Raw genomic sequence first — 13,278 nt, 5'->3', positions numbered from 1 at the left:
TGAGAGTGATTACAAGCATTGCATTTAAACTGCAGCACCAGTGTTTACTAAATCTTGGCCTTGGGTGAGTTCCTTAACCTCTCTGCACCTTAGGTCCTTTGCGAGTTGGGAATTATAACACCTGCCTCCTGGGGTGGTTGTAAAGAACCCATGAACTCTGATCCATAGAGCATCCAGCATTGAACATTGTAGATAGTCAGTAAAGGGTAATTGTTGTTGATTAGAATTCAAAATTGGGGAAAATGTCTGCATATGTGAGAAACTCCATCTATTTTCCTTTTTCTTTGGGAAAGGCTTAATTTCTGCCTCCAGTTCTGTGTTGGTCTGGAGAGTTCAGGCTCTTGCCTGATGGACCCCGAATCAGGGTAAGCGTCTTTGCAGTCGTCCTTGCCTGCACGTCCCAGAGAACCTCTAGTCCCTGTAGTGTTACACAGATCTTTGCAGCCACTTGCTAGCATAGTGCATAGTTAAATTGTCATTGGCCTGTTTGCTTCGCAGAGGGTCAGTCCTCTAGCCCTTATTATGTGCCGGATGATCACGTCACTTCTCACTGATCATCTTTTGCTTTCTCTTTGCAGATCCCTTCTGGCCTCTTTATCCCTAGCATGGCTGTTGGTGCTATAGCAGGTCGGCTTTTGGGAGTAGGGATGGAACAGCTGGCTTATTACCACCATGACTGGTCCATCTTCAATAGCTGGTGCAGTCAAGGAGCGGATTGTATCACCCCTGGCCTTTATGCGATGGTTGGGGCTGCAGCCTGCTTGGGTGAGTACTGTTTCCATTGATTTCAAAGAGATTGCTACCCAGGTGGCATTATATAAAGATGAGTGATATTAAGCACAATTGACTGTAGATTTTTTTAAAGATGACTATCCATTTCTTGTTGGGCTTGCCATTTTCAAGTGCTTTAGGAAAGCATTCTTTACCGTATATCTCCATTCCTCCCCTTTGAGAGTAATTCTTCTCTCAAATTCCATCACATTGAGGAAATAATCAGAAATTTGGACAAAGATGATCTGCACAAGAATGTGCATCATGGTATTTTGTGTAATAGCAAATAACTGGAATCAACCTAAAAGCACAATAAGGGACTGGTTAAATAAATTATGGTATAGTACATCCATATAATGCCATACCATGCAGCCACTGAATGTGATGCTAATAGGTTTAATATCTTTAAATACAATGTTAAATACATTTGTACTAATATACAAAGTATTCCTAATATAAAGTTAGGAGAAAAAGCATGGTAGGGAATTTAAATGTATAATATGAGTTCATCTAATACATTTTTGAAAAAAGTCATTTGAAATTTTTACTCAGCATGTTTCTAGGCAGTGAGCTTATGGATAATGGTTTTCCTTTATATACTTTAAAAATATATGTATTTTCTGATCTTTCCACAGTGGGCCTGCACATCCCAGAGAACCTCTCGTATCTGTAGTGTTTCACAAATCATAGAGATCTTATGCAATTACTTGTATAATTGGGGGGTGGGGAACGACAGATGAATGAAAAAAAGAAGAAGAATGAAGGAGGTATCTTGTACGTTTGTAGAGATTATTTTGAGAAGTCTGACTCATGTTCATTGTAAACTTGCTTGAATGCAGTTACAGGGGTCTATAGGTGAGGCCTCCTTTTAGTGATGTTTCTGGTAAGTAGCTTTTTCTGGATGGGGCCTGTGACAGGCCCATAACTGTAATGAATCCTATACTTTTGCTGCCTTCAGTAAGTAGACTATGTCTGTTTTTTGCAGGCGGGGTGACTCGGATGACCGTTTCTCTTGTTGTCATAATGTTTGAACTAACTGGTGGCTTGGAATACATTGTGCCTCTGATGGCTGCAGCCATGACAAGCAAGTGGGTGGCAGATGCTCTTGGGCGGGAGGGCATCTATGATGCCCACATCCGTCTCAATGGATACCCCTTTCTTGAAGCCAAAGAAGAGTTTGCTCACAAGACCCTGGCAATGGATGTGATGAAACCCCGGAGAAATGATCCTTTGTTGACTGTCCTTACTCAGGACAGTATGACCGTGGAAGACGTAGAGACCATAATCAGTGAAACCACTTACAGTGGCTTCCCAGTTGTGGTGTCCCGGGAGTCCCAAAGACTTGTGGGTTTTGTCCTCCGAAGAGACCTCATTATTTCAATTGGTAAGGATTTCAGAAATGGGATAAGGGAATCCACTATGGAAATAAATAAATATGCATGAGGGGAAGAGAGGGATAAATTAGGAGTTTGGGATTAACAGGTACACACTACTATATATATAAAATAGATAAGCAACAAGGACCTACTGTATGGCACAGGGAAGTATATTCAGTATCTTGTAATAACCTGTAATGGAAAAGAATCTGAAAAATAATGTTTATATATATATATATATATATATATAAAATTATATGTATATATACATATATATAAAACTAAATCACTTTGCTGTACACCTGAAGCTAACACAATGTTGTAAATCAACTATACAATCAGTCAGTCAATCACTAAGCTTGCATGCATGCGTGAAAAGGTGAAGGACAGAGCCAAGAGGGGACTGGTTAGGGGCCAGAAGTTTAGAAGTAGTCCTTCCTTTTTCAACCTTTTTTTTTTCTACTTTTCAAATAGAAAATGCTCGAAAGAAACAGGATGGAGTTGTGAGCACTTCTGTCATTTACTTCACCGAGCATTCTCCTCCAATGCCACCATACACCCCACCTACCCTCAAGCTTCGGAACATCCTGGATCTCAGCCCCTTCACTGTGACTGACCTTACACCCATGGAGATCGTGGTAGATATCTTCCGCAAGCTGGGACTGCGGCAGTGCCTGGTTACACACAATGGGTGAGAGCTCTTTGGTGAAGGCAAATTGGATTTGGGAGGAAAAGAGAATGTAGAGAGATAAAGAAAGAAGAACCGAACTCACATGAATATTTGTAGCATTTATAGACCTTTTTGAAGCTCTGAGATGAAGATGAATGTGTTTCTTTTTTTGTCATAATTAATAGAAAAGGAGTTTGGGGAAGATGGTGGGTTTGAGAGGTGTGAACTGCTGGTTGCACATTATAAATAACTCAGTTCCTCCCCTACAAAGGAAACAACTATGTTCTCATGGACAGGCAGCACTGAAATTATAATGGTATTAGGTAGTATAAGTATAGTATTTGGTCCTTACGATACCTTTGTTGTTATTCTTTGAGGGTGAGAAAACCAAGTTCCAGTGAGGTTTGAAGATTTGCACAAGGACCCCCAGTTACTGTCTAGTAGTGGTAGGCTTTATTTATTTATTTATTTTTGGACTCGCCACGCAGCTTGTGAGATCTCAGTTCCCAGACCAGGGATTGAACCCAGGCCACCGCAACGGAAGCCCGGAATCCTAACAACCAGGCCACCGGGAAACTCCCTAAACACAAGTCTTCTGACTCCCAAGGCTAAGGCTCTTTCTTTCTGGGATATTTCTTACCCAGTAAAGGAAGCCATGCTATTGTTATTGGAAAAGAAAGGAGGTTGAGGAGAAGGGTGGGTGGGGTTTTTGTTGTTGTTGTTGTTGACCTTGGTATGTTAATCTAGTGATTATATAAGAATTTCGTACTCTAAAATTTCTGAATAGTGTAGCAGATGTCTTGCAAGATTGAGATCAGTAAGGGGACTTTTCCTAAGTGATCCATTCAACCTTTACTGAATCTGTACTTCATGTAAGAAGGCATTCCACTAGATTCCAGGGAGAGGCAAAAAGCAATGAGACCCTTCTCTGCCCTCAAGAACCATACAGTGTTATAGGGAAGCTGAGAACACAGCAAACTGGACAAATGCTACGGAAGAGGTGTGCACAGAACATGCTGTTCCCAGGAGGAGGGCACAGTTATTACTGGCTCGTAGGATCAGGGAAGGTGTTCTGGAAGAGCGACATTTGAACTGGGTTGCAAAAGGTAAGATTTGTATATATAGAGAAGAATATTTAAACCACAGGAAATAGCAGGATAAGACCTAGAGGAAGAAGTGCTTAGAGCATGCTTAGGGACCCATGCATTGTCCCATTTGCCTGGTACATGTAATCTAGTCCTGTCATCATTCTGTAAGTGCAGATAGCATTCAAAGACAAAGATGAAATGGACCACAAAAAGTGTCACCTTTGAGAATATTATTTTAACTACAGATTAATTTTTGTCTTATTTTGTTTTGTCTTTTAGGCGATTGCTTGGAATCATTACCAAAAAGGATGTGCTAAAGCATATAGCACAGATGGCGAACCAAGATCCTGATTCCATTCTCTTCAACTAGAATCACAGGGTTGTACTGGATATAAAACAGGAAGGACATTGCAGACCATGGATATATTTTATTAACTGGGTACCCAAAAAACGTTTCCCACATTTGGATGGTGAAGTTATACCGGTGTGTTGTCTCTTTCCCACAAGTTAACCAGTTGCACTACATAATCTCTGGAAATTAATCTTCTCTTTAGGAGAAAATTCAGTTAGGCTTCTGTGATATTGAAAGAGTAAACAAGATTGCTATGGTTTAATTCTTTTTCTTTCTTTTTTTAAAGATTTTTTAAAATTTAAAACGTAAGTGTTAGCCAATATGCAATCACTGAATACTATGCAAGAAAAATTCCAACCGTCCTGACCTATAGCCTGCAGGAAGCTCATGAAAAAGTCACTTTTTTGGACTCTGTCATTGGTGGAAGATGAAGTGTAAACCAGGGACTTTGCTTTTCCAACCACAGAAAGGAAAGCCAGAAGGAAAATAGTAATGGTATTTTCCAGACTGTGAATTCAGTTCAAATGTTATCTTGTTCTTGTTACAATATTTAGCATTATTAGTTTATGTGTGTGTATGTGTATGTTAATTTTAATATCTGATTATAAGACAATGCTGCTTTGGTTAATCTCCTCTAAATGAATGTAGAGAGGTTGACTTTTATAGCTTGCTTGTTCCTGGTACTCTTTTGAAGTGCACAAAAGATAAGTTATAGAATTTTCTCCTTGTCTGCAAAAAGGGTAATTTTCCAGATGGCCTTTGTTAGCTAGTAGACAAGGACTTTGCCATGAATTTGTTAGTAGCAAGGAATGATTTTTCCATCTTCCTTGAAACGAATGATTAGTAAAGTTCTAAGCAAAGTCAATGACCAGGACTTTCACATTTTTGTGAGGTCCCAACTTACCCAGATGCCACCTCCATGAGTGATGGTGCTTTTGGCTTCTGGAGTATGTAAGAATAGTAAAGGGAACCAAGTCTAGACTGCATACTGGTAAACCAGGGAAGATCCCGAGCTGTATCTGCGTTCTCATGCATTCCTTCATAACAACCACCAGTACTAAAATGACTGGGCACTCATGCCTCCTCCCAGTGTTAAGTACATATATATAACAGGCCAGTGTTGTCCCCGTGATAGTGAATTTAGGCTTGGGATACTTTCAGGTATTTTCAAGGCATTGGAACAGGATAGGCAGCTGTGACTCCCTTGAGGCTCCTTAGAATTCTAAATAAAATGCAGAACCATCCTGAGACCCAGGGGTGTGGACAAGGCCTGGTGACACCAAAGGTGCTTGTATACAATTGAAAAGGTGCCTGTCTCAATTTCCTACCACCTTTACTGCAGTAGAAAACATCACACTCTAGGGACACCTGGTGGAGTTACAGAGCCACCATCATCATTCCGACTACTGTTTCGTTTCCTACAGTTTTACCCACGTGCTGTTGTTCCCCCTCCATTCTCCTTTTCCCATGCCTCAGTCCTGAGTCCTGCCTTTGGGATTGAGTAGTGTCCCTGGTTAATCATTACTGTTACAACAAAATAACTCCCAGGGCTAGTTAAATTGTAAACCCAGCCTCTACAATCTTACAGCCCATGGACCAGAGGTGACGCACAACCATTTGCTTTGCTCTATAGCCCAGCAGCTCCATTTCCACTCTGACGCCCACAGCAGTGAGACTCAAATGCTAGGGGTGGGAGTTGAGCCTTTCCCATTTTTACAAGTCTGTTCCCAGCGCTTCCCACCATCCTTCTAGCCTAGAATCAGCAGTCACTTGGCATAGCCTTTCCTCTCACTCCAAGCACCTCAGCGTACCTCATTTTAAAAGTTGCCGATCTCTGATTCTAGGATTTTTTACCCCTAGTTTCTTATCTTTCCAAAATCTGAAATTCTTTTATTGCCTAGAACTAGGGAGCCAGGCTTATTTTGATTTTTATCTTTAAAATATCAAGGCAGTCACCAGAGTTTCTCCTTTTAAGTATATCACTCTAGCATTTTAATGAAAGAGACAAAAACCTCCCTAGGTTATGTTATATTAATAGTCACGACTCAGTAACTTCACGTCTTTTGTCCCTTCTGTACCACTGATTCCCTCACACGAGATGAGGCTATTTGCCTGACCACCGCGTCTGTTGTGCACAAATCAAAGTTCTTATGTGTGTACTTCTGGTTCACTACCTGTCTTTTCTTATCAGCCGTCCAACTAAAGTTTGCCAAACAGGAAATGTTAGTATTTCTGGTATTTGATGATGGTGAAAGGTTTGGTCGCATTTCATAGTACAGCAGTGATATGGAGGGTGTCTAAGTTTGCCTTTGTGTTTCTTCTAGGCTCTGTTTTTGATTTGAGACAGATGAGCCAGTGTTCAGGTGCTACTTCAGAGAATAAATTCAAGAAATCAGATAACACTGTGCCAAGGTATACTTTCTAGATACGAAGCACCAGTTGGCCCTCCAGAGAATAATATCCCTTTGATACCTCACTCCTGATAAATCTCATTCATTAACCTCAGCTTCTCAGGAATCCTTGTATCTCATATGCTAGAAGTAGCTGTAGTGTATGGTATCCATTATATGTCCAGTCCTATGGTTTGGCTTCAAGTTTGGCTAATTGTGGTAGAGCTCTCTGCTAGACTGCTTGCTCAGCACCTTAACACTCAGAGTTTCTTGTCTTGAGGCAAAGGAAAATGTTCTTTCTGCCATTGCCAATTCAGCAGTTGGACATACTTAAACCAACAAAGCTGATATAGGGGGGTCTGTCAGTAGTCTCAAATGGCCACATACCTCAATGGCAAAAGACTGGATAATCTGTGATTTAAAAATTAGTATGAGCGGAGACCAGTCGATTCTGGTAATAAGAAGGAAAGTTTCCCGACACACGGAAAGGATTTACAAAAGAATGCCAGTAAGTGCTTCGAGAGAGTTAGGGCTTTCCAAGGCAAAATATCTGGTAGGCATCCAGGCCACGAAAGGAATGAGAGTCTACGGATTTGTAAAAGTCTAACTGCTATATTTTGTATCTTGAGATCTGTGACGTAAAGAATTAAAGAAGCCGAAATAGTTAAGGCATGATTAGTTATGCCATTGGCAGAAGCAGGGGACTGAACAAGCAAAATAATGGCCACTTTTAAGATCACTTCTATTTGGATGTACGTTCAGACACTCCCCCTCTTTTCTGGCTCTGGTGTCCTTCAGGCTCAGCCCAGCTGTGGAGTAGAGGTGGTATAATCCACAGAGCAGATATCCTCTGGTGGATAATCTGACATTGATGGTACTTTAGATTTGCCAGCTGGCAGAGCAGTCGATTAATTTGCTGATGGAACTGCAAAGCAGTTCCGTTGTTTTGGCACCAGAGGCTGAATCTGAACCCTTTACAGGAAGAGCAGAGAAGAAGCATAAATGTCTCTAGCAAGTCTCCAATTGTGCTTGAACATGAGTATGATAAAGTAATGGGGACTTTGTGTGGTCTAAGGCTATGAGGTATTTCTTAACTATGAATTTATGAACCCATTCAGGTGTCGGGGGAGCAAATATGTTTTTTAAAACAGCGTGCAAAAGAGTCCATCAGGGAATGTAATCACTGCTGTATGTTTTAAGTATTTGGATCACCTGTTCCGATTGGATCCTGACCTTGATTTGTTTAGTTAGGTGATGAGTAGGAAGGTGTACTTGTTACCCCACAGTATCTTTTGGTTTTGTTTTTTAATAAATCACAAGGAGTGCAGTTTTTGAAGTTGAGTTTATAATAAATGATAGTGAAGACAATTGAAAATTTGACATGACCAGTGTGTTTTATATTGCCAGAGTACTTACTGATGACTGACCACATTGTATTCTGAGGAATCGGTTTACTTTCACTGGATCAGAGCCAAACACAGGCCACTCATCTGTTCAGAGAAAGCAGGAGAGCATCTTTCATGGTGGTGCATAGAGTATTGAGCTCTTAAAAACAGAAAAATTAGGAGTTCAGAAAGTAAAGGGGAGGTGAAATATTGAGTCCTTAAAAAAAGATGTCTAAATATGTGGTCTGAACTTCAGTGTCCTACAACCTTGATTTTTTTAACCACCTCTGGGATAACCTGGATTCCCTTTGGAGAGAGAATGGAAAGTTATGGCAGTGGAAAAACCCTAGTAAGCAAGTATACGATTTCCTGTAAGATGGTGGGAGGAAGGCCATTCCATGCCCCAAGCCAAACACCCCAACATTTATAAACTGCTTGATCATGTGCCTCAAGGAGAGAAAAATTAGTAGTCTCCCAAAGACCAGGCTTTCCAAGCAACCAAGAGGCTCAAAGCAGCATTTGGTGGAGGCCGTCTACTTTTGTGGAGAGGGCTGACGCAAGACCAGACCTCTTACGGAGGAGGGCAGCAGGAGGGCAGCGTCTACTGCCATTGCCTAAGTGATAAGCTTTAGGTAGCTTATCTTGAATTCTGATAGCAAAGTATTTTAAAAATCTATATTGTTAGCCTCCCTGGTATGGACTCACTGTAGATTAAAAAGAAAAAGGTGAGGCTCTCTCAGAGCTCAGGGAGCTGTGTAAATTTGAAGTGAAATTGGTCTGGTGGACCTGTGGTAACCACTGAGCTCTGCTCAGCCTCAATTTTGGTTGCTTGCCCCAAGGGGAGGAGTTCCTGGACTAGTAGGTGTTAGCAACTTCAAGTTACTCCCTAAATGTTTGCTGGTCACAGTCTCATTTCTAAACATCTGCATCTCAGCAAAGTTTTGAAGTGACGTAGGGAGCAAGATTGGTTTTTTCACCTTGTAGTCTGATTTTGCCAAATCACCCAAGAAAGAAAGAAGGTCTGTGAAGTGCGGAGTTTGCGTTTCTTGGATGGGACCTATCGGGTCATCCAGCCCGATCCCGCAGTCATAAATTCCTACCTCTATGTTCCTGCCAAAGGGTCTTCATCCTCTGGGTGCACACTCATTGAATGAATGCCTTGCCTAAAGTTTGGCCTTTTAAGGGGAAAAAAGCGTATGATGGTATAAAAATATGAGGGTTTAAATAAGTGATCTCTGCCTCTCCTCTTTCTTTCCCACCCCTGTCTCTGTCTCTCTGTCTCTCTCTCCTCACCCCAATACCCTGAATTCAAAATTTTCTCAGTTACTCTAAGTGTATTGTTTTGAATGTGGACCTTGGGGAGGGAGAGGATCATTCTGAGAGTAGAGAATGGAAGATACTTCTGAGTTGATGGGGCCAGTGGGACTTTGCTCCACTGTAGGGGCTAAAGCCAATGGTATCTTTTGGCAACATCCAGGGCTTTAGCATCTCAATGCAGACATGTGAGGTATTCATTGCTAAACCTTGTTATCACCTAATAGTCCAAATCTTTTGGAAGTCAGAGGTGGTCTAGGGTTTGATGAGTGAAATGCCAGCTGGCAGAATGGAGATGAGGGAATGGCCTGAGATGGTTTTGTCAGGGTAGGAATGTTTAGCCTCATTATCTTATTGAGTGTACCTCAAATATATGGTCCTTCAAGAGTGCTCCTTTTCCCTCCTCCATTTCACTTTATCCCTTCTCTCTCTTTTTCATTGTCCTGCCTTTATAGCACTCAAATTTTAATAAATATTTACTTTTTTAGTATATATTTGGTCCCTTGGGACTATGTAATGATTAAGAATTAATTTCATTCTAGGTAAAAAATGATGTGTTTAATATTTTGTTCTTTCAAACTGTCTTTTGAAGCTATGCTGCTAACCAGGTACAGGCCAGAAGGGAGTTGGGCTTGACGGACAGCACCCTGGTCATGTCACCTAAGGATGCCATTGATGTAATGATGGTGACTCTTCTTCATTTGACCAAGGCCAGCCTCCTGCTCTTACCTCTGTCCATTCATTTCTGGCTGTGGGAAAAATACCACCTGTCGGGTGAGCCAGTGAGGCCAGGAGGATCAGAGGTCCCGGTTCCAGCCCATGGGCCACTATATGAATGTCTCTGTAATAAGCTCATTTGTAGGGCTGGCTCCAACTGCAGTAGCCAAAGAAAACCTGTCTGACTCGACATTTTAGTTCCTGAGAGTTGGTAAAAGTTCAACTGAAGCTAAGATATAGACATTAGCAGTAGCTAGGCGTCCAGAAACTAGAGTCAACTAAAGCTAATAGAGTTTCCACAGGAAACTTGGTGCTGAGCTGTTCAGAGCAATTATTTATCTGAGTGTTGCCAACCCTTTAGTCACGCTTTCTTAGCTTTATTCTAACTTTAAGAGACGTTGGTCCCTGTTCATAGGCACAGCCTGTACCAAAGCTGTGGATCACTGCACAGTTCATTCTGCTTCCTGGTCAAGCATAGCAACATAGTCTAAAAAGGAAGATGTGGGCTGGGGAGTTAGGAGACCTGGTTTCTATTCCCTATGCTTCTACTAACTAGCCTCGAGATCTTAACCGCTGTGTGCCTCAGTGTTCCCATCTGCAAAATGGGGATAGTGTTAATTGCCCTACCTACCTCACAGGGTTGTTGTGAGGATAAACTGAGACAATAAAAGGAAAGTACTTTGACAAGTAAGTGCTATGCAAATTGTAAGAAAAGGAAACAATCACATTAAAGGCAATGGAATGGACTTTGGCAGAAAGGTTAATGGGATTGTCCAGCCCTTTCTCTGTGTGGCTTAAACCCAGGTCGCCATTGCTTTATACATTTTTCACTTAGCACAGATTTGTAATTATGCATGTAATAAAGCACAGCCTTATCCAACTTGGTGTCTGGTGTGTTTCTGAAGACCCTCAATTTTGTAGCTATTGATTTCTGGTCATAAAAGCTCGGTGTGGAGGTTGGAGGAGGGTAGTGTAAAAGGTACCTGCAAATTCCTGCTAGTAGGCTCACTTCTTAAAATGATTTATTAAAGACTTAATTAGTTTTACAGATCGAGTAATACTTTTTACCATAAGGAGACAAATGAGGAGCACCTTGTATTTTCTGAGCGATTCCAGATACCTCATTCATTATGGCTACTTAAATGTTCCTGTCTCATACATTGCTGATCCTTTCCTGATGGAATGAGGATTAGCTGGAGCTGTGTTTTTTCTCTCTCTCTTTTTTTTTGGTACACGGACCTCTCACTGTTGTGGCCTCTCCCGTTGTGGAGCACAGGCTCTGTACGTGCAGGCTCAGCAGCCACGGCTCACGGGCCCAGCCGCTCTGCGGCATGTGGGATCTTCCTGGACCGGGGCACGAGCCCGTGTCCTCTGCATCGGCAGGCGGACTCTCAACCACTGCGCCACCAGGGAAGCCCTCTCTCTCTTTTTAAGCTTTTAATGATGTAAGATTATGGGCTTTGACAGGCCTCTTGCTTATAGTCAGTTCTTACAAGGAGTAGGATGGGTGATGCTAATGTTCCTCCAATGAATAGTAGGGCTAGTAGTATCGTTATGGTGGGTTGGGATTAACATGTTTTCTTTGGGAAACCCTTGGAAGTGACTGAGGAGTGGGGTTTTTTGGGGAAGTGGTTGAATATGCAAACATTTCCTTTTCACACCTCTCTGGAACCCAGAGAACAAAGGAAAGCTGTACTTTGAAATATGGTTTTCCTACTTTCTCGCTCTATTTTTCCTGCATCTGATTCCTCCTCCCCTCTCCCTTCCTCTCTGTTAGCTGGACTACCAGGAAGGCAGTTTACTGTGTGTCCAAGTTTTCATTTAAGAGTTTCTCCCGTTGACATTTGATTACATCAGCACTGGTGTTGACTTGATACCTTGTTGCTAGCAAGAACTTTTTTGTTTTAGAAGATGTTGGGGGTAGGAGTTTATTAATTAATTAATTAATTTTTGCTGTGTTGGGTTTTCATTTCTGTGCGAGGGCTTTCTCTAGTTGTGGCAAGCGGGGGCCACTCTTCATCGCGGTGTGCGGGCCTCTCATTATCACGGCCTCTCTTGTTGCAGAGCACAGGCTCCAGACGCGCAGGCTCAGTAGTTGTGGCTCACGGGCCTAGTTGCTCCATGGCATGTGGGATCCTCCCAGACCAGGGCTTGAACCCGTGTCCCCTGCATGAGCAGGCAGATTCTCAACCACTGCGCCACCAGGGAAGCCCCTGCTACCAAGAACTTTAATGACTTTGGCCTACTTGGTATCATTTCAGGAAGGACACCTCTATGTATAAATAACTCCCTCATAAGCCTGAAATTCCACAACGAAGCTTCAGTTTTTTATGTTATTTATCATTTTACTGGACCCCTTCCACACTTATCGTCATCCCTGCCTCTAATTTAAATACTTCTAAGAAAAAAAACACTGCATCTAGCTGTTACCAGCTCTCAACAACTTGCGATGAATTAGAGTATCATATCTAGTTGCTGTAGGGCTCAGATAAAAATGGCTTTGATGGAGTACGAGGTACAGATTAATCCATCATCTAGTACAGGAGCTGCCCAGAGAAGAACCTGGAAATGACCACCAGATGTCAGTGCAATCATTAAAATACTGGTATAGCTCTGGTTTGGTCAGAAAAAAAACTGTGCCTGAGGGTAGGCAGGGCAAAAAGTGTTAATTCATACATACAGCTAGATGCTGGGAATACAAAATTCAGTCACAAGGTATTTCTTAGTTGATCAGATATTCTCTTTTTAACGTATATAATAAACTGTTTTACTTATTGTAAAAACAAGTCAATCACATGGCAGTCCCTGCCTTTAAGGAGCCTATCGTCCTGGTGTCTGAAAGTTTTAGTTTCTTTTTAGAAGCAGTGCCTCAGATAAAAACAATGAGGAAAGGACTCCAGTTCTTCCTTCATTAGGATTGCCATATAATTTATTGTGTGACTAAGACACTTCTGACAGTGGGATGGTGGTGTTAATAATTACCCAGGGACAACAGGCACAAACTGGGACTATCCCAGGTGTGTTAGTCAGCTCAGGATGCTATAACAAGTGACCATAGACAGAGTGGCTTATAAACAAAAGAAATTGATTTCTCACAGTTCTGGAGGCTGCAAGTCTGAGATCAGGGTGCCAGCATGGTGGGGTTCTGGTGAGAGCCCCTCTCCCAGGTTGCAGACTACAGAATTGTTGTATCCTCACAAGGCAGAAAGAGAGCT

General features: G+C 41.9%; 1 protein-coding gene across 4 annotated transcripts in view; it reads left to right on the top strand.

Moving 5' to 3' along the window:
* Positions 1–4,516, top strand: part of CLCN5 (chloride voltage-gated channel 5) — a 146,749-nt gene extending 142,233 nt beyond the window's left edge. For 2 of the 4 annotated variants that reach the window (XM_059049723.2, XM_067024065.1), the window contains 4 exons: positions 579–765; positions 1,757–2,155; positions 2,622–2,838; positions 4,185–4,516. In XM_059049723.2, the coding sequence (XP_058905706.1) occupies positions 579–765; positions 1,757–2,155; positions 2,622–2,838; positions 4,185–4,275 (894 nt within the window). In that variant the 3' untranslated portion in view covers positions 4,276–4,516. The remainder of the gene's footprint in view (positions 1–578; positions 766–1,756; positions 2,156–2,621; positions 2,839–4,184) is intronic. The other 2 variants (XM_067024066.1, XM_067024064.1) reach the window with 1 other exon arrangement.
* The last annotated feature ends 8,762 nt before the right edge of the window (positions 4,517–13,278 follow it).

The sequence above is a fragment of the Kogia breviceps genome, chromosome X (assembly GCF_026419965.1).
Source record: "Kogia breviceps isolate mKogBre1 chromosome X, mKogBre1 haplotype 1, whole genome shotgun sequence".
Lineage (NCBI taxonomy): Eukaryota > Metazoa > Chordata > Mammalia > Artiodactyla > Physeteridae > Kogia > Kogia breviceps.
This window is presented reverse-complemented; position numbering and strand designations above follow the sequence as displayed.